Source organism: Trichoplusia ni, chromosome 15 (assembly GCF_003590095.1).
Source record: "Trichoplusia ni isolate ovarian cell line Hi5 chromosome 15, tn1, whole genome shotgun sequence".
NCBI classification, from domain to species: domain Eukaryota; kingdom Metazoa; phylum Arthropoda; class Insecta; order Lepidoptera; family Noctuidae; genus Trichoplusia; species Trichoplusia ni.
Genome location: NC_039492.1, coordinates 1170778 through 1193693, shown reverse-complemented (window position 1 = coordinate 1193693; position 22916 = coordinate 1170778). Strand labels below are relative to the sequence as shown.

The following is a 22916-nucleotide window of genomic DNA, read 5'->3' as shown; positions in this document are numbered from 1 at the left end:
CGCTCCGGCCAGTGCGCGTGTCGCGCGGGCTGGGCCGGCCGCGCCTGCGACACTTGCGGAGCTGGACATGGAGGTAATAATATATTTTACATACCATGCCTGAACGACATAGTATACGACCCGTTGTTGGGCACAGATATTCCCCACACAGGGGAGGATTGATACAAACACTAGATCACTGGAATTGGAGGTAATGTTTCACAAATTATATTAGCCAAGTAATAAGAACTGTGCAGAAGACAGCTGATTTGTAAAAACTGATGAAATTAAAGAATATGGGCCACATAGCGGTGTCCACAGCACCGAGGCCCATTAGGTTCAGACATCATTTTTAAGGGATGTCACGGACAATTTTGTAGTGTAAAATCATAAAATTTATTCCTTTTTACATCATTATGTATGCAATTATTCTAAGTGCGATCTATGGATACCTGGACCATCAGATCGGTAGTAATTATTTTTCTCTATGAATTACATACTACAGTGGCCTTTTTTTCAACAGGTGTATCAGCTGGCTGCCCCGCTTGCCGGTGCGGTACAGCGGCTCTCAATACCACGTGCGATGTGGTGACCGGCGAGTGCGCATGCGCTCCGGGCGCCGCGCCGCCATCTTGCGACAACTGTCTCGACGAGCACTACGGCCTGAATGCGAGCGGCTGCGCGGGTAAGTGTTGTTGTAGTTTAAGCTAAGACCGATAGATGGCGTTGTCTTTTAGAATTTTGGTGACCGGTTTTGATTCGAATTTTATGCGGCTTTTAAAATTACATTTTGATCCCTACCTAAAACATGCGTCCAATCGGTTCTTTCTTGCCAGTAGGTACAAAGAGATGCACTTATTGTTATTTTTTCTAATAGTTATAGTATTTGCTGACGACTTTTTATCCTTCTTAGTAAATTATAGTTTTTGCATACTGCTTGACAGATTTTGATAAGTGTAATGATAGTTCACCTTTGACGTTTTATTAACAAAAAAATCGTTCTTTTATAAAAACCTACATAATCAAGACCTCTTTCATAAACTTAGTAGGTAATAGATATTCCATGTATCCATAATGACTGTCATGAACTCCATAGCATACACATGCTATGAATGCGGTATATCGATCAGGGCACGCACTTAGGCCACGTAACCTAAGGCTAGGTGCAGACTGAATAAACTTGGCCGCGCACTACAATTTGCGTAATTCGAAATCTGCTCCGTACATGCCCTTAGAACTGAAAAGCTCAACATTTTGTTGATTTTCACTTTTGTTTACTATATTTTTGTAAGAAAACTTTCCATCGACGTGAGACATCAAAATTAATTACTATGATAACGATTTGGATCTTTACGACTAGAAGTTACTAACACAAAATGACAAAAAATAGCAAAGACCTGAATAATAACATACTGCGTACATACTTAAAGCAGTTTGGCTAATTTATTTTCAGTATACTTTTTTACTTTAGAATCACAGCGATGTATTTTTATTGAATTATTTAAAAACATGGAACATCAACAAAAGGTTGACAACTCCTGTAAGACCCACCGCATTGATCGCGCCACCTCCAGCTATTTGTCGAATGCACCGCATACATTGAGCGTCTACACAGCAATTTTGATTTCTTACAAGTTACAAGCCTGCAATGTAAACCACGCAACATGATGTAGTATTGTACCTTATCTTCCCGATAAGGGTTGTCACGCCAAATAATATGATCATATGATACGATTGATTATTACGATTCAAATAGTATGGCTTATTTATTTGAATTGTCTTATCTGTAAGCTACACAAACAATACATACACGTAGTTAATTACCATCCGCAAAGATAAAATACATTTGAATTAGTATTGTCTTGTCCTTACAGTCATGTTAAGGAATTTAAAAAAAATAAAAGATATCAATTAATCTTATGTAGGGTCTCTACGTAAGGTTAGCTGATTTTTTTCTCTTCGTTCTCTTTAGTAAACCTATATTTGCCATACCTGGAAGGAGTTTCTTTAAAATGAAATAATAAAATTAATCTTAATAAATCTTCTAGGGTACAATATGAACAAAATACCACTCAACTTATAAAACCTAATAAAAGTATTTAATTATCTTTTTTCGGCACTACATTGTACTACTTACCATATCAGATACAATAATATTTCCAAAAATATAAATTATTATTTATTTCTGGACAACCCTATTGGAAATGATGGTGCCCGTAAATTGTGACGTCACGATGTAAAGTGGCCATTTGTTTGATTGCTCGAAATTGTCGGGCTATGTGTTTTGTGGCCAATATTTTATTGTTTTTTCTTGTAACTGCTTCATATTTTTGATGTCTTGTGTACACTTTGGTTTTATTTGACTGCAATTGCGAAAGATTTAATTTAAGATGGAAAATTGGAGACTTACGTTGTAATATTGTGTTTACCGAAGTTTTTGAGGTATCTTTCGCGGTTTTGTAAACGAATTGAAATATTAAGTAAACTATGCCACATGTGAGTTTGATCGTTTTATTAGTGTTTGAAAAGCCATAGACCGGATAGAATAGATGAAACAGAGGCATTTGTCCTGCGGTGGAACGTGATTGACTAATCTGTAGTTAGAAAGTGGAGAAAATGTAGAAAAGGTGTCAACTTTGGACAACCTGGAACCTAATAGACATATATATTTTTGTGCAAAGCCCCAAATCCTTTGCAAAATACAAACGAAAAACAAACCAAATTCAATAAATTAATTTTATTTGTACAATGTACACGCATAAAAGTACCAAAACTAGTTGCAGTCAACAGAGCATGAATCACTGTACAGTGGCGTGCAATATGCGCTGCTAGTGTCGGTGCGCCAATAAACAGACCACGAGCTGTGGCGGGCGGCACACATCGTATGGTATAAATAATCTGTACACTGCCGACCAAAATAATTGGTCAATTATTTTTTTGTTTTTGTTTTTTTTTGTTTTTTACCCTATTTTTGTCAGGATGATTGAATGTTGAATGCATAGGTTGCTCTTAATAGGGTTAGCTACGCAAAGTTTAAAAACGAGCTCTTAATACTCCGCCGACTGTCTGTCTGTTCGTCCGTCCCTAGGCTTTTCGTGAGTGATAAGTAAATTTAAGGGATCCGCACGATTTTTTATCATAATACCTATATCAGTGATTTGCTTTTCTATAGCCAATTGGTAGAAAACTCCAGTATCGCTAGTCCAACTCTCATTTGACTGATAATAATTAATGTATACTAAGAGTTCTTATACATCTTTCTTGAGTGCGAAAAAAAAAGAGAGAATTAATTAATTAACTAACAATGTGTAACAATGAATACGTCCTGCAGTGTACAAATCGCTGCTGTTTATTTTCAATCGCTGGCTTCCAAATAAGCCTAGCGTGTAACTCCGGTGGGCGAACTTCAAAAGATCGTCTCTAATCAGATACAACTATAACTTATTGAACATTACACACAAGCTAAGTACCGTGCTTCAAAGCTAGCACTTATTATATACAGCAATTTACTAGTTGGTCAAGTGTAACTTGAAATTAGGAAGTTACAAACATTGCATTCCTCGGATACGATTAAACTTAATACATTAAAAAAAATTGTTGTATTGCTTAGTGAAGCAGTATTTTTGCTTCAATATGAGCATATTAATGTATACTTCAGCGTGAGCGTAAGCCTTAAGTCGGGGTATTTGGAAGTCCCTTCGCTATGCTGACAATATGGGTTGAAGTCATTCGTTTTTCGCCGTCTTAAGTGCCGACTGGATTACAGATCCTTATATTTTCTCAAACCACAGAATTTCCTGCAACACTGACTAATACTGAACACATCTGTAACAGCAATTACGTAAAATTATCCATTTCATAACAGCCTTACAAAAACATCCATTGATGTTCATACGCACGCAGGCTTGCGCGCGCGCAGCTTGCGTTTGATGACGTGTCAAATAAACATTGGCTGCACGTGCGGCCGCTTACGTAAGACCTGCACGTACCGGGAACAAGCCCGGATTATATTTATAAGGAGATCATTTGCTCCGAAGGTGGTTTAGAAGATGTACTCGCAAACCGTTAGTTTGCACATACTTGTCAATAAAGGATACTTTTTTACGCTCATACTGGCTGCAGTAATGGCCGCAAACTTAACATAGCTAACTGCATTTTTTTAGTAAACCCTGGCAATGTACAAGATAATCAATTTGACGACCTCCGTGGTCGCGTAGCGTACGCACCGGTTTCAAGCTATCGCTAGCCCTGAGGTCCCGGGTTCGATCCCCGGTCGGGTCAATGTAAAAATTCACATTTCTACATTGGCTCGGGTCTGAGTGTTTGTGGTACCTTCGTTGTATCTGAATTCCATAACACAAGTGCTTTAGCAACTCACTATGGGTTCAGAATAATGTATGTGATGTTGTCCGCATTTAAAAAATAATAATATCAATTTGACAAACCAAACATTCGCGGTATGCTGGAACGTATCTAATCATTTTAATTTCTCTAATAATCAACCATCATCAAAATGTTGTTCTTTCCTTTAAAATAAACTAATCTAGAAGCAATAGACGGCGGCTAGATTTTAGTAAAAAAAAAAAACGTCTGTCTTTACTCAAAACTTTTATACTATTACGAAAAATAAACAACCGCTTCACAATTCATTTTGGAGGTAAATGTGTCACCTATTGTAGGCCTTTGACGCAGTTAGAAAAAAATACCATTAATTTTCATACTATTACTAGTACACCACTCGATAACAATAGTACAATATTAATGTCATCGAGATAATATGGAAATGTATGTCATTTGTATGAACTAATACAAGTGTCCCACTTATCTTATCATTCAGTGAATGACCATTGTTAACACAAGACTTCAAATTACAGTTATATGCGACTCTATCTTTGACAAATACATGATATACATTTAGCTTAAAAAGTATGTGTTTAGGTCAAATCTTTTAAGCTGTATAGAAAATGCGCACTTATAAAAGTTCAACGACGATACGATAATAAAGAATCGTTAATTTATAATGCTAAAGAGAATAAAATAACCTCATGGTATAAAGCCACGCTTCAATAACTACTAGAATATTAATTTAAAACTTGAATAGACCTTTAGAAGCTAGTGCAAGATCCCCTCTCCTCCCTCCAAATTGTATAAGTTAAGTAAAAATCTCAAAGTAAACTAAGTACGAGACCATGACCAAATAAATGGCTATTCTTCTGCCTTTCATTTGGAATTAGAACAATTCAAAATCGGCAAAGGAAATCATATAATCCAAGATCATAAACATAAAAATAAACATACATACACATGTGATATGTATTCAAAGGCATGCGCTTGCCGCGTCGCCCTGTCTGTCGGTCTGTCGGCGTCGTCGCCCGCGCAATTAATAGCGCGCGTCGCCTTTTTGTAAGCGTGCGCATCTCGAATGCATCGTATTCTGCGAATAGATAGAGCTTCATAGTTTCGTAATGACAGGTTTACATACGCCTATTGTTTGTCATCGGGTCTATTGTACTGAAATAGTCTGAGAGATGTGACATTAACAGGAATATTTGATAACGGTAATATTTCATTTCTTTAAGATTGATAAAAATTAATCGCGTCGATGAGGGAAAGGAGTGACGCTGGTAGCTTTTGACCACGTGCAAAAAAAGGGTAAATCTGCATTTTTTAGGAACCTACCGAAGAAATAGTAAACGGTTATGTGTGTCTAGTGTCTATTATACAAACACAAAGGTAAAAAATAAATGAGCGACATATTTCTGTGGCATATCTGATTAAGTATTTATGTTATTTGTGTTGGTGTTTAGTCGTGTTTTATTATTGAGGTAATTTATGCACTGAAACTTTTCATGAAAAATAAGCAAATAGAAATTCATAATTGTGCACAAAAATGTCAAACTAGACTCATACTCGTCTGAAATGTAGTCCCTTTTAAAAGTGACATAAGAAAACGCTTATAATATGCGAAACAAAATAGCACCTCTATACAAAATCTCAAACATGATTTGAATATCCTGAAACTCTTCACATTTTGCCATTCATATTTGACCCTACATCTAAATCACAACCCCTCACAAATCAGTCATTACCTCCCTATTTCAGTTCCGATTAGACTGATACAATTGGTATACATTATGAGTCATACTATGTTGCTATGCTCGGTTGCTGGAAAGGCACTCGACCCGCGTCAGTCCGTCTGACAGATCGTCCTGCAACTCCCAAATAGACTCAGTTCCGAGAACCATCCGTTATATGAACGGAGAGATTAATGAGCTGTTGGACTAATTAAAAATAATAAAGCAAGTTTGATGTTTGTAGAAGTGGTCTAAATGTTAACTTTTTGGGTTTAAGTTGGATGTGGTCAGAAAGTGCAGAGATCGATGCTATAATATCTGTTGCAAAAAGGGATTTTGATACTAAAATGATGTGGATTTTTAGAATTTTTAACCTTCAAGTGCGAATCCAACTCGCGATATTGCAAGTTCCATTCAAAAACAGGCTAAAAAATCAAATAGTTGGGTTACAAATAAACTCGAAGTTACTCACATTTCTTCTTGTCTCCTGTAATTTTTTTCACCAAAGCAACAGAGCTTCGATCTTTATTTTTACAAAACAACTAAATAACTCAATTGAAATTCTTCTGTCTGTTCTCGAAAGAGATCCTGGTACAGACAGCGGTGCTTCTATAATAGAGTTCCCCTTTCACTCTTACCTACAGAATCCTTAAAAAAACATTTTCGCTATCCTGATCCTCATCTGCTCTCCCTATCAGAGATCTGCGCGTGATGTATGGTCGTCTAGGAATGCGCACTTGTACCGTCGCGTCACTCTGTCTGCATGTGGCATCGCTGGCGAGATCGAACACATATCAGTTGCATCAACGGATGTGCAATTAAATGGGCTAGATTTTTTTATACTAGATAGTGACAGAAATTTAGTAATAATAATACTAGCCTATAAATGTCTTACTTTTAGATACAGTCCTTTTACCAAGATATTGATCATTGACCACCTTATTTTCACTCCCGCTTTGTTTGTCACGGTTTGTGATTCCAGATTCCATTATTTGAAATCCACGATGTCTTTCAGTTTTTTACTTCATCGTTAGTCAGAAAGGGTACAAATCTATGACCTCTTTACAACTTTAGTTACTTCTTTTAAGCATGAAACATCCTTTAAATATAATTGAAATTAGTAAGAATCGATGCAGCCGCTCTAGACGAGATGAAAAACAATGCCAGTTCCTTAAACAGCGTTTTCTATTGACTTTATCAATTGTAGAAATGTCCTGCAAGTACGAGTGCTTTTGAAAAAGTATTTATATCGTATAAGTTATAATTTGCATGCAGATCGATTTTATACATTCAATTACAAAGCCCCTAGCATGAATACTGGCAACAATGTAACGTAAAGGTACAATACAATGTTATGCAGATTCTTAATAGAAGATCGTTCTGAATTTAAATTAGACCTCTCGGTATAGAAACTTTTTAAATAACCTGCCTGGATTGTGTACAAAGAGTTTATGATTATTTTGCAAATAGATTTTGTATTGCGTCAGAATTATTTAAAAAAAAAAGCTTTGCGATTAACATTGTTTTACCGTGGGGGGGTTCCAGGGTGCCGTAGCACTATGTATAAAACCTTAAAAAAAGGTATTTGTTGTCATATATCTAACTATGACGTTTTATGAGATCACTACAGCCTGGTTACAGATGTACGGAACATTAATAAAACCAGTCAAAACCCAAAAAAATCATGATCATCTTTTTATCAATGCAAAACTCTTTCGAAAATCCATTCATACTTCACAATACGGATTGGGAGCGGCGTGCGCGTGCGCATGCGTCGTGTAATCTAATCGCCTGCCCCATGAATCCTGCGCCTGCTCGTCTGTGATGTACTGCCCATTGTGGACCAGTGTTAATGACCCTTTGTTAGGCCCTATCGTGGTTGTACCCCTGAAGGGGTCGTAAGTGCTGTTTCCCTAAAAATAGGTCTTGGTTTTAGAGAGTAGGTATATCATGTTTTGACAACAGTATGATTGGTTAAACACGTCAAACCACTTTTTAAAAACATTTGGGTGGATTTTTATGCAATATGAAATAATTGAGTTATATTTTTGTTCATATCGTGAATTTCGTGTTATCCAACTACACAACTCCCATTTACCGTGTGTTTTAAAGATATGGGTCTGATTTATTTATTTATCTGATTTGTTTTTCTTTGTACATTATAAGAATGGACACTATCGAAATGGATGGAGAGTCGAGTATAAGTTAGCGACGTTTCGCCGGTTAGATCTCTGCGTAGAACCAGCATTTGTATGATCCACGAACGCTTGCTGGATTCATTTGTTCATGAAACTTGAAAGTTTGTGAAATCATCCGCATCACATGGATTATTTCGGAAGTAGTATCGTTTAAAAAAAGAAGTAAATAAGCTGATCGGAGCCCTCATAATGTGTACGTAGAACGAAAAATCTCTATGAATTTTATCATGGTTCAACACATAATACTTTGTCGATAGTCCTATTCTCTGATACGCAGATAAATTCTAAGCATACAGAGGAAATACAACATAGTTCCCGTCGTCTATCAAATTCGCAACATCCTCTAATCTATGCCAGATGTGTCACTGGACTATTCCAAATAACGTTATAATGGTCACTCAGTTGATTCCGTTAATTTTTGCAGTTCCGCGAATATCTGATACGCAGAATGTTCATATCAAGTTTTACATTATATTTTATTAAAAGACAGGCTTTAATGGTAATAGCTTTTTTTGTCTTCAATTCTCTAGGTTTAATGCAACTAATTTATAAAAAAAATGATATTATTGACTAAGTATAATTGTCTAATGTAATTCAATAGTCAGACCATATACATGTCATTTTAATTAAGGTATCTGGAGTCGATATTTTCTAACTGCCCTGAGGAGATCCATCGAAACAAAGTCAGGGGACATCGCCTCCTAAAGTTCAGACTTTTCAAGAACAAGGCCAAAAGTGATCCTTATTTGCAATTGAATTGTTAACTTCTCTATCTGCAAATTACACACGAAAATGTCCAACTAATTATATTCCTATAAAGATAAGTTCTTGATAAATTCTGTTCTCCAAACATTGAACTTTGAACTGCACCAAACAACCGCAAAGAAATGATTTTTCTTCTAAAAAACACTAGATGTTCACCCAGAAGACCTCATAATCCCATTCCGCGTTCCATTTTGACGTCATCTACTACAACAGCTGGTTTGTACAAGACAATCTGAGTTCTGTCCACACATCCTATTGTTCCGACTCCTACAAACAAGTGAGAATTGAACTTTCTATCGTGTCCTGTTCGATCGTGATAGGTTAGTCTCGAGCCCTTGTTCCTTTCACTTGCTTGCATATATTAACGCTCATTTCCTCATGTGGGCACAACAGACTTATTGGTATCGGAACTGTGATCTTGTTAATCGACTTCGTATTGTCTCAATGAGAAAGCACTGAAGTATCAGACTCCGCGAATAAAGTTGCAAGATGTATTTAATTAATGTAAGGCAGAGGTAATAAATCTTATTAGTAAAATATGTACCTTATATGTATTTATGATATTTAAAAAAACTTCGATAATTTTTAGCAAACACGGTATTTTTGGGACCTGAATAATAACAAACATGGCTATTGATAACTAACTTTTGATACAAGTTAAATAAAATTCAAAAAGATCAATAATATTTGATAAATTGAGCAATAAACCGTGTAATCCAAAAAATATGGACAAGTGATCGTCAGAAACTAGAAAATATTTCTTAAAATTTAAAGTACGGAAGTTGCGTATTCATTATATCTTCCATCAGCATAAGACAGATAGACCTTATGCAAGTGCACACCACGAAACAGCAAGCCTTGCCAACTTACGGCTAATCTACGTCACTAGCCGACAACCGGCTATCGTGACGGATGCGAGCCGGACCGGCGACCACCCGCGAGTTTTATCATTGCTTATCACCGGCAATCTCTAGATCAGAACGCGGCCTAATTAGGGACTCGCGTGCCGGTACCACGCCGCTAATATGACGCTTTCTGTTTAGATGAATGGGATCTGAACCCTTTACATTTGGATAGTTTGATAACCTTTAATTAGTCAGTGAATTAATACTCAGCCTAACAATTTTATGGATCAGGGAGCTTGAAAAGATTTGAGTGTTTTGTTGATAAGAGTTCATTCTTATTGGATACTGATTGTTCTGGCTACAATGGATTAATATCATAATCTCTAATAAGAAACTGGGAGCAATATTAAAAAACGTACAGCCACGTTCACTCCCTTTTTATACAGACTTGTCTTCTTTAAGCTCATCAAAAGCTTTCATGATTCGCCCAAAAGCGCGAACTTAGCCGCCCAGGACAGCGTGGTGCGTAGTCCTCGAGCAGCACTCGCGCTGCCAGTCGCCGCGTCACCGCCGGCGAGCACGCACGCTCCTCACCATCCGCCGTATACGAACTACTTATAACAATAACACGCGTTTACGTTCATTCATTGTTACCGTCAAAAAGTTTTCACGTTACCCCGAGATTGGGCTTGGGAAATTTGTTCGAACGGACGGCAAGTTAATTGCGCGACTAAGTTATAGTTAAGTGTTGAAGCGAAACCTAATCAGTTAAACATAAATTGTTTAGAATTTATGTTCTGGTTCCTATGAATGGTTATCGCTGAAGCTTATTTTATATTGTAATCAGTGTGGTAAGGAAGTTTTCTTAGCGATAAGTTCGGCCTAATGTTTTCGTACTAAGGTAGAGTTGTGATTGTGACATGTGAGTGATGGTCCCCAAGAGTTATGGATGAATAGTGGTAGTGATGCGGTGGTGTTACTTCCTGGTGGCGATGGCCGTGGCCTCGGCTCTGGCGACGTCTGGGCCCCGGCGATGCGCGGGGAGGCTGGCCCGGGAGCGGCTGAAGGCTGCGGAGAAGATCCGGGACAAGAGATATTTCCACCTCTGCTGCGCGAGCCCATGCGGGTCCCCGTACAGGAGGCCGCGACCACCCTCGTCAACAAGACGATACCAGCCGTTCCATAAAACCTGGCTGGGACTCAAATATGGTATGAAACTTAAAATCTAAGAAATGATAGTAGCGATTGACTTAGAATTTGGTATGAGTTTTTACAGTCTAGGTGGCGATAAATGGCACAAGAAAGTAAGATAGATATCCCAGTAACCGAAGAAAAGTAAAAAGAAAATTTGCGCAAAAGCTGATATTTTATTGTGCATATCGCTTTTCAAAAGCTTTTCAGATTGAGCTAATTTTAGAGTAGGCGTAGCAGTAACCATCCAATACTTTACTGTGGGTTCCCAATTTATCCCTAATTTTCATAACGGTCATCATTTCATACCTATCCCGACTCATCACATCGATCACATTCTTTAAACTTCAAACACAACAAACCTTGACTTTTCTCATTTTGATAACCTTTTTCGTCACTAAAAAGTAAGTTCAATATTTAATTATATTTTGTTATCGCTACTTACTTAAGGTCAATGGACGAAAATTTTTAATACGTAGACGCAAAATTTTAAAATGTATATGAAATTTATTAGATGACGTTATCTGTAGATACATATTTTGTACCTAAGATTTCGGGTTGTATTTAACTTGCAAATGCAATCCCATATCTACTTGAAGAGTGTAATTTGAGTTCCGTACAGTGTGAAAGGATCTTAAGGTTCTGGTAATATATACTTAGCAATTCACGTCCGCTAATTAAATAAGGGTTAATATTCCAAAAACAATGGCATTAGATTGAAAAACAACTTTCCCCGACTATATCTGAACTTAATCATAATAAGTCTATTTGAGGTTCTATATGAGTCTATTTGTTTTGAGGACTGAACCTTGAGAAACACCGTTTAAAATAAGCAAAATACAGATCATACAATACCCCATAAGTATACATACAGAGTAGCTTAAATACATTATGAGGTATGTGCAATACACTACCAAAGTTCAACGTCAACGTGTCAAAAATTCTTCCGAAAAAATTTCTCCGCCTTTCGCCGATCGATCGCTCCAGTTTCAAGGGTTCGTAATCTGAGAAGTTTGACCACAGCAACTGGACCGCGACCTTTGCCAAGGAGGTCAGTACTTCCGGACCAGACCCTTATCACTCCACTGGCGATTCTTTGGACCTGTTTTTGGCGAATATCTTTGTTGGTTATTTGTGTGGTCTTTTTTATCTGGATGATAGCGTTTATCTTGAAAGTTGTTACAAGGAATAACGTGTCTGCAAAGTTTTAAGAACTTGTATTATTTATGATTTTTTTAGTATGCGTTTGATAGAGGAGACTTCATATGGAAGTATCTAGATGTAAAACTTTGGGATAATACTAATATAATATAATACGTATTATAGATCAATAGACTGTATAATATGGACTAGGAAGAAATTAGAGGCTTTTAAATACATGTATCCTTCGGGAAGAATACATTTATAGAAGAAAAATATTTAAAGTAGTTCACACTTGGAAGTTGAACTTGATCCAAAAAGTCCGATGTGAGCCCACGAGGCCATCGACGGTTACAAGCCAAAAGCCGGTTGCAAGTCATCAATTGTTTTATGTCCTTGATTTATACAACCCGAAATAATCAACAGAAAAAACTAAAAACCAGTTTCTAATCCAAGTTTGGCTCATCCATCATGAACAGGCAAAAAGTATTAAACCAAAGTCCAGCCTTATTTGTAAAAGGTTTAAAAGCTACAATAAGAGACACTTGAAGTCCATATACGTCTGAACAACACAATCTAAGGAAGTGTCATTCAAGTCTGCGCGTGCGCAGGTTATCGCGCGGCGCGGGGTCAACGAACCGATACTGTACCGTTGCCAAATCCATTCATGAAATAGCTGATAACAGCTTAATAGCTCATCTGGTTTCTAACACATCGGTGGGATAAATAACAGCTAATTGGGGAGCTTAAAGTAGGGTTCACAAAAAAACGTTACCTATAATAAAATTGAAAACTTGCCGAAACATATTTTGGCATTATGAAAAGGCATGTATTAGTATGTTAGACACGTTTCGCAGTAGTGTGCAAAATAATTTATGTTAGTAAACTTTCGGAGTTCTTGCTTCTCTTTTTTTTTCAACTTTCCTCTAAAATATTGATATGACTGTCTCTATACCTAATGGCACTTGATAAAATCTTGCGAGTATTTATATTTTTATAAACATTCAATGTTGTTTTAATTAAAGTTAAAAAAAAAACGGTTTATGTTTAGATTAGAGGTTACAGGTTAAGTAGGATGCCCCGAATACCGCCCACGTATCCTATTGATAAAAATTAATCTTGTTTAATTAGAATGATAATTGATTGTCTTTGTTCCGTAAGTAAAAGATGTATATTTCTAGTGCGACTGTGTCAAAAAAGACTACATATCAAAATTAAGGTTATGAAATAGTTTGCACGGTCACATGATGATGGGTTATCATTTCTTTTTGCTAAGTAGTTTCTTTGTAGTGGTTTCTTAGGTTTACGCGAATATTAGACATTGAAATGAAACTACTTTTAAGGATTTTATCGCGGTTTCATTTAATTTTAGATTCGACAGAACCCTTGGTATCGCAAGTCCTATCCGCACTTGACGGGTTGTATTTTTTGATTCCTAGTTAGAAAATACTCATGTGAGCATTATTGTTTTTTCTGCTTTACAAGACCTTATTATTCATCTTAATCTTATAATAAGTTGTTCACCAATAATCAACTGAATCATTAATTCATTTATACATATAAGATTGATTGTTTAGATGATCAAACTCATCAAAATATAGCCTGAACGATCACGTTCAGTAACATTTTAGATAAAGTGATGTTATCATAATATTCTGATATCAAAATGATGGACAATCCATAACTTCGATCTGCATAATTTGTGAGGCATATTTTGTTTAACAATTGAATAATATCCGTTTCGGAATACTGTTAATGTTGTAGGGTAAATGGTATTGTTGTCGGAATATGAGCTCCGATTTTATTTTTCATTTAAGTTTATGTACAAGACATTTATTGCTATTATATAAATTGCGATTGCTTCTGTATTTTGGTATGTTGTCATACGACACAGCAGGCAATTCTAGCCTGAACTTATTTTATAAAGGAGAATTTAGTTACCATATCAAGTGACGATGTATTTAAAAAGTTTTTTTTCTGTTGTTTTGACAGTCAGGTTCACGGTTCACATAATACTAAGGTCTTTAAATTTCACGTTTTTAAACAACTTCTTTATGTGTTTTAAATACGTATTCATTTAACAAAGGAACATCTATTTAGAATTGTTTAAAATTAAAACCTGGCTAATACGAATCAGTCTCGTAAAATAAAATAAAAACTTTTCACTCATTATATATTACTGACCTTACTGTTCCTGAAACACGATTTTTTATTATTTGGCGAAAGACATGCACAATTTGTGACTATTTTAACTGTCTAGCCATCCTGTTCATTCGAAACAGCCTGATGACAGAGAATAAACGGAGTAAGAAACCATTAACAGGGTGTTTTACCACTTTTACTAATTAAAATAATAGCAGTGCAGTTACATCTACAAACATTAAAACAAGATCTCAGTGAACGCTCTCAAGATCTCAACGAATCCTTAGAAAACCATTATCACTTACGGACGCAATCAATACACTTGCCCACTTATAAGAAATAAAAAGCAATACCAATCTCAATTCCAATTAACATAATTTAGTTCAGCGTTTACTGCCTCTTTTAATTAAACTGTAGGTTGTAAACACGAGTGAAATCAAACAATATATAAACTTTATTGACTTCTCCAGTCAACGGAATATATTTACATGGTTTCTTAACTAAAATATAAAAATAAAAGTGTCATCACTTCAGATAATTTTAGAAACATACATATGTGGGGACTGTGTGTGATTTTGTGTAAGTAAATATGAAAGATGGCTTATTGAAAAAGGGTTCGACAAACAATCTTCAGAAAAAATAATAAGAAAACGATTACAAAATAGTAATAAATAAACTAAAATATTGCACTGATAGAATGAGGAATCCCTAAAAATCTCCCAGTCACAATCAAAATATCGCGCCTTTAACCGACTTCAAAAAAATTCATTCAGTTTTTTTACACCCAATTTGTAAATTTTAACAAATGTAACAGGAAAATATTTAACGACAATTTTTTTCTAATCAAAATCATTTCCAAAAAAAAAAAATCAAAAATTTCTCAATTCTACTACCGCCAACCAGCCCTATTCACCCTATTTATAAAACAGGTATAGTGTTGTGGTAACGCGGGACCATCAATCACGGGAATGAGCCAATCAATCGTGAGCTACATGCAAATATAATAACAATAACCCTCTCATATCGTCTATCGATACAAAAGTTAATCCAAGATTAATGCTGATTAATTAATTAATAAGAGTTGATAATGTGAATCAAAAACTTAGACGATAAATTCTTTCAGTTGCGTAAGTGTTGGATTAAAGAGTGGTTTTTATTTTTTTCTTATAAATATTATTTGAAATTAAACTAGTTAGACGTTAGAACTTAGACACAAATATTACTTATATAAAAAGAATAGTAGACATTTTATAGTAACATCTGCTTTACGCTCTAAACGGCGGGCTAATTATTTCGATTTGAAGAAATAAAACTATTTCTATAATTTTTACATATTTGCCCTTAAGATGTATTTTCAAAAGAAATTAAAAATCTGCTCTTCAAAGTTAGGTACCTATATTTTTATTATATTTTCCTCTGACGTATACATATTAGATAGTATTTATCATCAAACCTCACACCGAGCCAGGCTGGCGGCAATAAATCGTAACTTACCAATATTAAGTAACGACTAACGTGCAATCATCGCTGGGACTATATTATTTCCCCATCAGCAATAGTCCCGCATAATATTGTCATCATGTTACCGCAATCCGATAACTCTGTAATAACGAATAAGTCTCAATCAAGTGAACGCATTTATCAACCCCGGGATTAGGGCTGCCAGCTGCGGCGTGTTTAGCGGGACTTCCTGATTTATTTCTTAATTATTTTCTTTGCTTGATGCTTGCTCTTTAAGTTTTTATGTGTGATGGCTATGTTTAAAAATAAGTGATTTGATTTGTAGACTAGTCAGGAATATAGTTATAGTTAGAGAGCCATTAAAAGCTACCATATTTTAAAGTCCTCACTAGTGAGGACTTAAAAATTATTGTGCATTAGTATTACTACCAAATTTATTTATGAATATAAAACAGATTTTTCACGATTACACAAACACAACTCCTCAAACAGCATAAAACAATAACAGTTATCACTTCACGAAACAATAAATATTTCTCTTAAACTCGATAAAGGACAAAGTTATATCAATTCCCGCGACCATTCCCAATCTGGTTATCGCACGATTACGGATCGGGGGCGTCACTAGCCACGGAACCGGTGCGACCGGCCGAATCACTCAACGGGACCGATTTATCCATGCGTCCCATCACTAATCTATTGTCTTGTGTCAATCGCGGCTGACGAAAGTATAAGCGTAGTGTTGGAATGTGCGATCTTTGTTTATGTAGGTTGCTTGCACAATGACGCCTACATCATACGCTCGACATATATGTAGAATGCCCTTAAGGAATCTGACATAACTTCAGTTGTGAAGGTTTTGAGAAGTTATCTTCGATTTTCGTGAGATCTTGGCCCCAATTCTGCTATTTACAATCAAATGGCCGATGAATGAATGGAAAATGGATTATATTAGCACTATTCGTATTATTCTAAGCATTTTTGAACACAATAATCGGAAATTCAGCGAGGGGCGAAATACTCACGGTCAAAACAATGAATTTCCAATTATTGTGTTGCCAAAATGCTTAAGAAAATAGAAAAAGTTTCAAATTTAATCCAACTGCCATTCATTCATCGGTCATTGTAAATAGGAGAATCGGCCCTTAATAGAATCCTTTAATTTTGCGCCTGCCTCCTTAAGTCATGAACATTGCCGACTATATCTCTATACACTACTGGTATTTCCAAAGTAGAAACAACGAACTAATTTGCACACTGTACAGAACTTGATTTCAGTCTAATTGCAGCTACGCACGCTAAACTTGAGTCATCAAGCCTAGCCTTGGTTGTAGCTAATGTAGAGGTACTTATTTGGTAACAAGTTTAACGGATGTTTGGAAGCAGGCTCGTGATTATGAATTATGACAACAGACCTTATGACGGGAAAATTATATTTACTAAACTGTGATCAACACTCGTAATTCTTATTCTTGGTCTCCTTTAAGCCTATTTACGATTATTACGAAAGCTACGAATAATTCAGTTCGACCTTTTTTTTGATAGGCAGTTGAATCCTCATTGAAACCCCTCAGGGGAGGGAATGGTTAGTGGCAGACTCTTACTGACTAAACCTAACCGCCGGGTGACGTCAGTTGAGTTTTGTTGCCGCCACGTTCGGCAGTTCCAGTTCGATCTGCTTTTACGTTCCACACCTGATCAATATCCCCTTCCCACATAGGAAAGGTTTCAGCATTGTTCTTCTTCTTATGGCTTTCTCTTCTATCGCAAATAACCCTATGCGGATTATTTTAGGAAAATTGGCAGGAGTTAAACCGATAATTTTGGGGAAAATCTTAAGTCCAATGTTCAGGTACTTCTAATGCGTCCGAATAAAACACAGACCTGAACGATACATAGCAGTAGGTATTACATTAGGCTCTAAAGCGACCCATAGTGCACCAATTGTACCTGATATCACACGATTTAAATCTCATTCAGGGAAGTCTTACACTAGCTCGCCTATCTATCCAAGATTCGTATATTACTTGCTTCGATTGTTTAAGATTAGCTATTAGACATTATACAGATATAAGAAACTTTACTCTGATATATTGTGTTAATATTTATTGAAAACTTTAGTATACTAGCTATTGCTCGCAGCTTCGTCTACCCGAATATCAGTTATCGCTGCAAAATATTACTCGAAAATCGGTCGAGCAATTTGGACGTGAATTTCATGGTAACGTTCACATCATATACAAAAATCACTTTTGATAAGTACAGACGCCAATCAATAAATAAAATTCTTATTTATGAACCAATAAAGTTATTAAATCATTCAATAAACTAGTGCTGCACCTATGTCGATAAATCAAGAACATTAGTGATCGATAAATATCTCGACTGTTAGTGAGTGCTTATGGCATTCGGGGGCCTACCACGATATCCTAACGTCATATTACTGCAGTAGAGGAAGAGAGATGGAGCTATATGCCGTGTATTGCTCTGTCACACTTCCACGACAGTTCTAACTTTAAGTGGTGGTAATGCACACTGGACTTATGTCAGTATTTGTTTAGAAAGTAACGTTGAAAGTACAAGCAAGATTAATAGCGTTACTTATTGCAACATTAGAAAAATGGCATCGGGATTTACTTTCACTAATTTTTAGAGCACGAGGTGTGCTAGTGTAGTAAAAAAGGCTTAAGCTATTGATAAAGAGGAAAAGGTTTGTCATAGGTAAGCATAATGAAATGACAACCTCCGTGGTCGAGTGGCGTACGCACCGGTTTCAAGGTGCCGCTAGCTCTGAGGTCCCGGGTTCAACCCCGGTCGGGTCAATGTAAAAATTCACATTTCTACATTGTCTCGGGTCTGGGTGTTTGTGGTACCTTCGTTGTATCTGAATTCCATAACACAAGTGCTTTAGCAACTTACTTTGTGTTCAGAACAATGTATGTGATGTTGTCCGCATTTATATATTTATTATTTATAACTTAGGTCAGTAGTAATAAAATATTCTTTTTTTCTCGATGTCCTAATATTGCTAAAAAAACAATACCTAGCTTCTTAAATACCAATTACTGGTCGGTAGGTTGTAGTAGCTACTACCTTCTGCCAAGAAGCGACCTCTATGTAATCTACATATTCATAAAAGAAAAATAGACAAAACTGATACAAATCCATTTATTTATTCGTCATTATTTTTATGTTCATTGTTCAAATGATTTAAATATTAGACCTCCCATACCCGATAAGACAGCGATTACACAGTACACTTCGAAAAATAAACGTTAAACAAATTAGAATAATAACATAACAAATGCGTTCTAAATAATAAGTTCTAAATCAAACAAGGCACAGCCAATAAGCAGAGTAGTGCTGTGACACAACTATCGATCAAGTTGAAACATCGATACGATAAATGCGAGATATCGATTGTACAGCATTGTCCATCGATCTTCAGCTGGTGTGTCGTAACTCGGTACAGGGGGCCTACCACGAACGTTAAAAGTAAGTCTGTTGGAAGTGTGCGAGCAAGACAGCGCATTAAAAGCTGTAGAGCGGCCTCTCGCTTGCACCGCTGTCATAATCTAACTTTGAGGGATAATTGTATACCCCCTAGTTATTGTTTACTGTTAGAAACTATTTGCATGGAATAGTGTATCATCACGCGATCGTCTTTAAAAAGATAAATGGGATTAAATAATTGTTTTATGAATTGCTCTGTAATTGTTAGTGTTTGTTTAAATAAATGATGTTACTAAGTTCCACTTCCGTGTAATCTTTTCCCTGGCTACGCTGGCTAGTTGGTCCGTTAAGATTCGTCTTATATGGATAAAATATGCACTTTCACATAGAGCGACTGAATTGTACTTCAATTAAATCAAATTGATTTTAAAATTATTATTGTGAATGCTCAATAAATCGCTTTTTTAATATTGCTCAAACATCTAACAATCGATCACTATTAACTTAATCATTATCAATTTTTCATACTTGTAATACATCACTACACATCTCTCTTTTCACTCATACATCTTTACATTAGTTCAAGTTAGTTCAACAGTAAACACCGCGAACCACGTTCATTCCTATCCGGAACAACAGCCGTGCTTCGGAACAAAGCTGTCCACTGATGGCTCAATCGCACCGCGGCTGTATCACAACAGACCCGACACGACTATCATACTGTAGCCATTGAGCTTGCCCACTGAACCGTGACCTAAGGTCAGCAAGGAATCCGACCGACATAGCCTAAGGGATACAGTATGACCAAATGATAAATAGAAGAGTGTAAGCTTAGAAAAAATTGCAAGTGATAATGTTTTTAGAAATTGACAGTATATTGTTTTGTACTCTGTGACAATATTAGATTATGGCTATTTATTTTTATTAGGTTACGTACAACCCTGTTTTGTTTTTTTTTAATGTGAATCTCTGAATTTTGTCTTTTATAATTTAGTATTAACTTTCAAGAACGGCTGTGAACTTTTAGCATTTTTATTCAATTTTATTCAAGGAAACAATGATAGTTTGTTATCCCAAAAAGTGATCAAGCTAATAGCGACATCATTGGCCTGCATTATTTCGTGAAATGTTCAGGTTTAAGAGTTGTGGAGGCATCTTTGTATTTTTGTTAGCATATACATAATGTACACAGTCAGCAATATAGCTATTAAGCAATAATGTAAACAATCCCTACTTGACAGTCCTTTAAATAATGTTACGCTATAATTAATTAACTTAACTGTCATGAGTACAAAAGCCAAAAAAGGCGAGTCGTAAGTGTCGTAACGTCAATGTGTCGTATCAGTGTCGTTCTGTCGTTGTCGTGTAACCGCCATTTGTTTTCATTTTGGACAGTTTCGACAGCTGATGGCACGCGTCAATGCTCCTTCACAAATGCCACACTCCAATGGATATTCTGTTTTATTGTTTTCTAATGACATGAATGTGTTTTGTTTTCTTACCGAATTGATAAGCTGTCATTGATTTGTTAGTTTTTAATACGGTTGGTTAAGTATTTGGAGTTTTTGGCTGTTGTGTTGGGAATGGATTGATTTTTACACAATTGTGAGTGAGAGTGTACATATACTTGCTTTTTTTATGTAAATTTTACTGTGTGACTGACTGTACTTAATTTATCTACTTAATCAATCCCATAATACTATTGTATAAACACCATACATCAACAAACAAACATGATTATGTTTCTAATGGTTCTTATCAATACATACCTTCTGTACATAGAATAAACAATTAGATCAAATCTATCTAATTGTTTACACACAACACAACACCTATAAACTATTTATCAAATAATTAAAATCTCAACAACAACAAACATTACAAAACTAATGATGCAAACCACAAAATGATCAAAATTACCCAACTGATATTTTTAGACTGTGTCATCATAAGAATATAATTACATAACAAAGCATGATCGTAAGATAGACAAGAAAAAATGTTAGACTGACAGGACCTGCGTCAGACCGACATGGGTTCAATGTCCTCCGTGACCAATTGTGGAGAAAAAACATAGGTAACTATACTATGAATGCAAAACTTGAAAACCCCTATACAAGTTATTTTGACGTTTATTCGTAATAGCTATTTGTATTTCTGCGATTTGTTCGTTCTGATGTCTCTATAATATTTTGTCCTATTGTACGTATTTTTGTCTGTTACTAAAGTGAGAAAGACACTAAAATATTATAAATTGGCAACTAATTAAAGCAAGCAAGTTGATACTGTGTATATATTTAACTATTTTCAATAACTTCCTACTGTTTATACTCACCACTAATGAAAATCGATATCCCGTCAATAAAAAAGTATTGAAAAAGGTCGTAAATACGAAATTAGCACTTATGTAAGCAGATACTTTAACCTGTAAGGTCCTGCCACAACCAATTACAGTAATATAAGTGCAACTGTAGAAGCGAGACAACATACTACACAGCATAGAACGGCATCTCTCTCGCACAGTTACAATATTAATAATATTTCACAACTTTCACACAACGCCATCTAGTATCAAACTACGCAACGCTTGTGTTATGAGTACTAGACAACTGATAAACATACTTTTATAGATTAACTAGCTGTTGCCCGCGACTTCGTTCCCGTGGGTAGAAGATATAAGTTATGATTTATACCTGCCCTGTTTTTTCACACTTTCCATTGTACCTATCTTCGCTCCTATTAGTCGCAGCGTGACGGTTTATAGCCTAAAGCCTTCCTCGATTAATGGTCTATTCAACACAAAAATAATTTATAATTTGGACCAGTAGTTCCTGAGATTAGCGCGTTCAAACAAACAAACAACTTTTCAGCTTTATATATTAGTATAGATTACATCCAGACACATAATAAATGATCGTGCTCATCACACAAACATTTGTCCTGGGTGGGAATCGAAACCACGACCTTCGGTATAGCAGCCAGTGCCTCTAACCACTTGACCAGTCTTTATACTACTTGAAGAGATCATTATAGACGGTCAAGATCTTTTAACAATATATGAAAATACATAACATCGTTTAAAATGTGCGAAACGTAAGCGTCAATTATCACGATAATCTTAATTGTAGCATGAATAATTAAATCGTAGGCACCTGCTAACTGCTAAGTTAACCTAACTATGTAGTTACGTGTAATTAACTGTCATCTTATAGATGTTAGCCTGAGGGTGCCGATGTCCATAGAAGTGTGATAAAACTGATACAGAGCTTGAGGTAATACGTAATAAGTTGACATATTTGCCTTATAACCAAGAGGTGAGCAATTAAAAAAAAGAAACTCTGGAAGAGAAAATACTAAACAACAATTTTAAGTTACGAATGTTGAAAAAAAATTGAATAGGTTTTGCATTATCTCCAAAGCTCATAAGCTGCTATGCTGAAAATGATTGAACTTTTCGGTAATTATTTAGACAGATAGTTAGAACTTTTCGACAAATCTTTATCAAAAGCCCACTACTATTACTACCACTACTCTTTTTGAAGTTGTGAAATTAAAAGAGACACTGCTGTGCTCGTAAGTATAGTGCACTGTCCCATCTCTTTTGCACTAATATTACGTGAAGAGTTTGGCCCTAAGGTCAAACCCGCCAAATCATTTCGAAACCTCAT

The 22916-nt window shown here is 35.9% G+C and overlaps 1 protein-coding gene across 1 annotated transcript in view; it reads left to right on the top strand.

Moving 5' to 3' along the window:
• Positions 1 to 9079: 9079 nt before the first annotated feature.
• Positions 9080 to 22916, top strand: part of LOC113501373 (laminin subunit alpha-1-like) — a gene marked incomplete at its 3' end in the record, with an annotated part of 68697 nt that continues 54860 nt past the window's right edge. The window contains exon 1 of the mRNA XM_026882505.1: positions 9080 to 11070. Within this exon, the coding sequence (XP_026738306.1) occupies positions 10827 to 11070 (244 nt within the window). The remainder of the gene's footprint in view (positions 11071 to 22916) is intronic.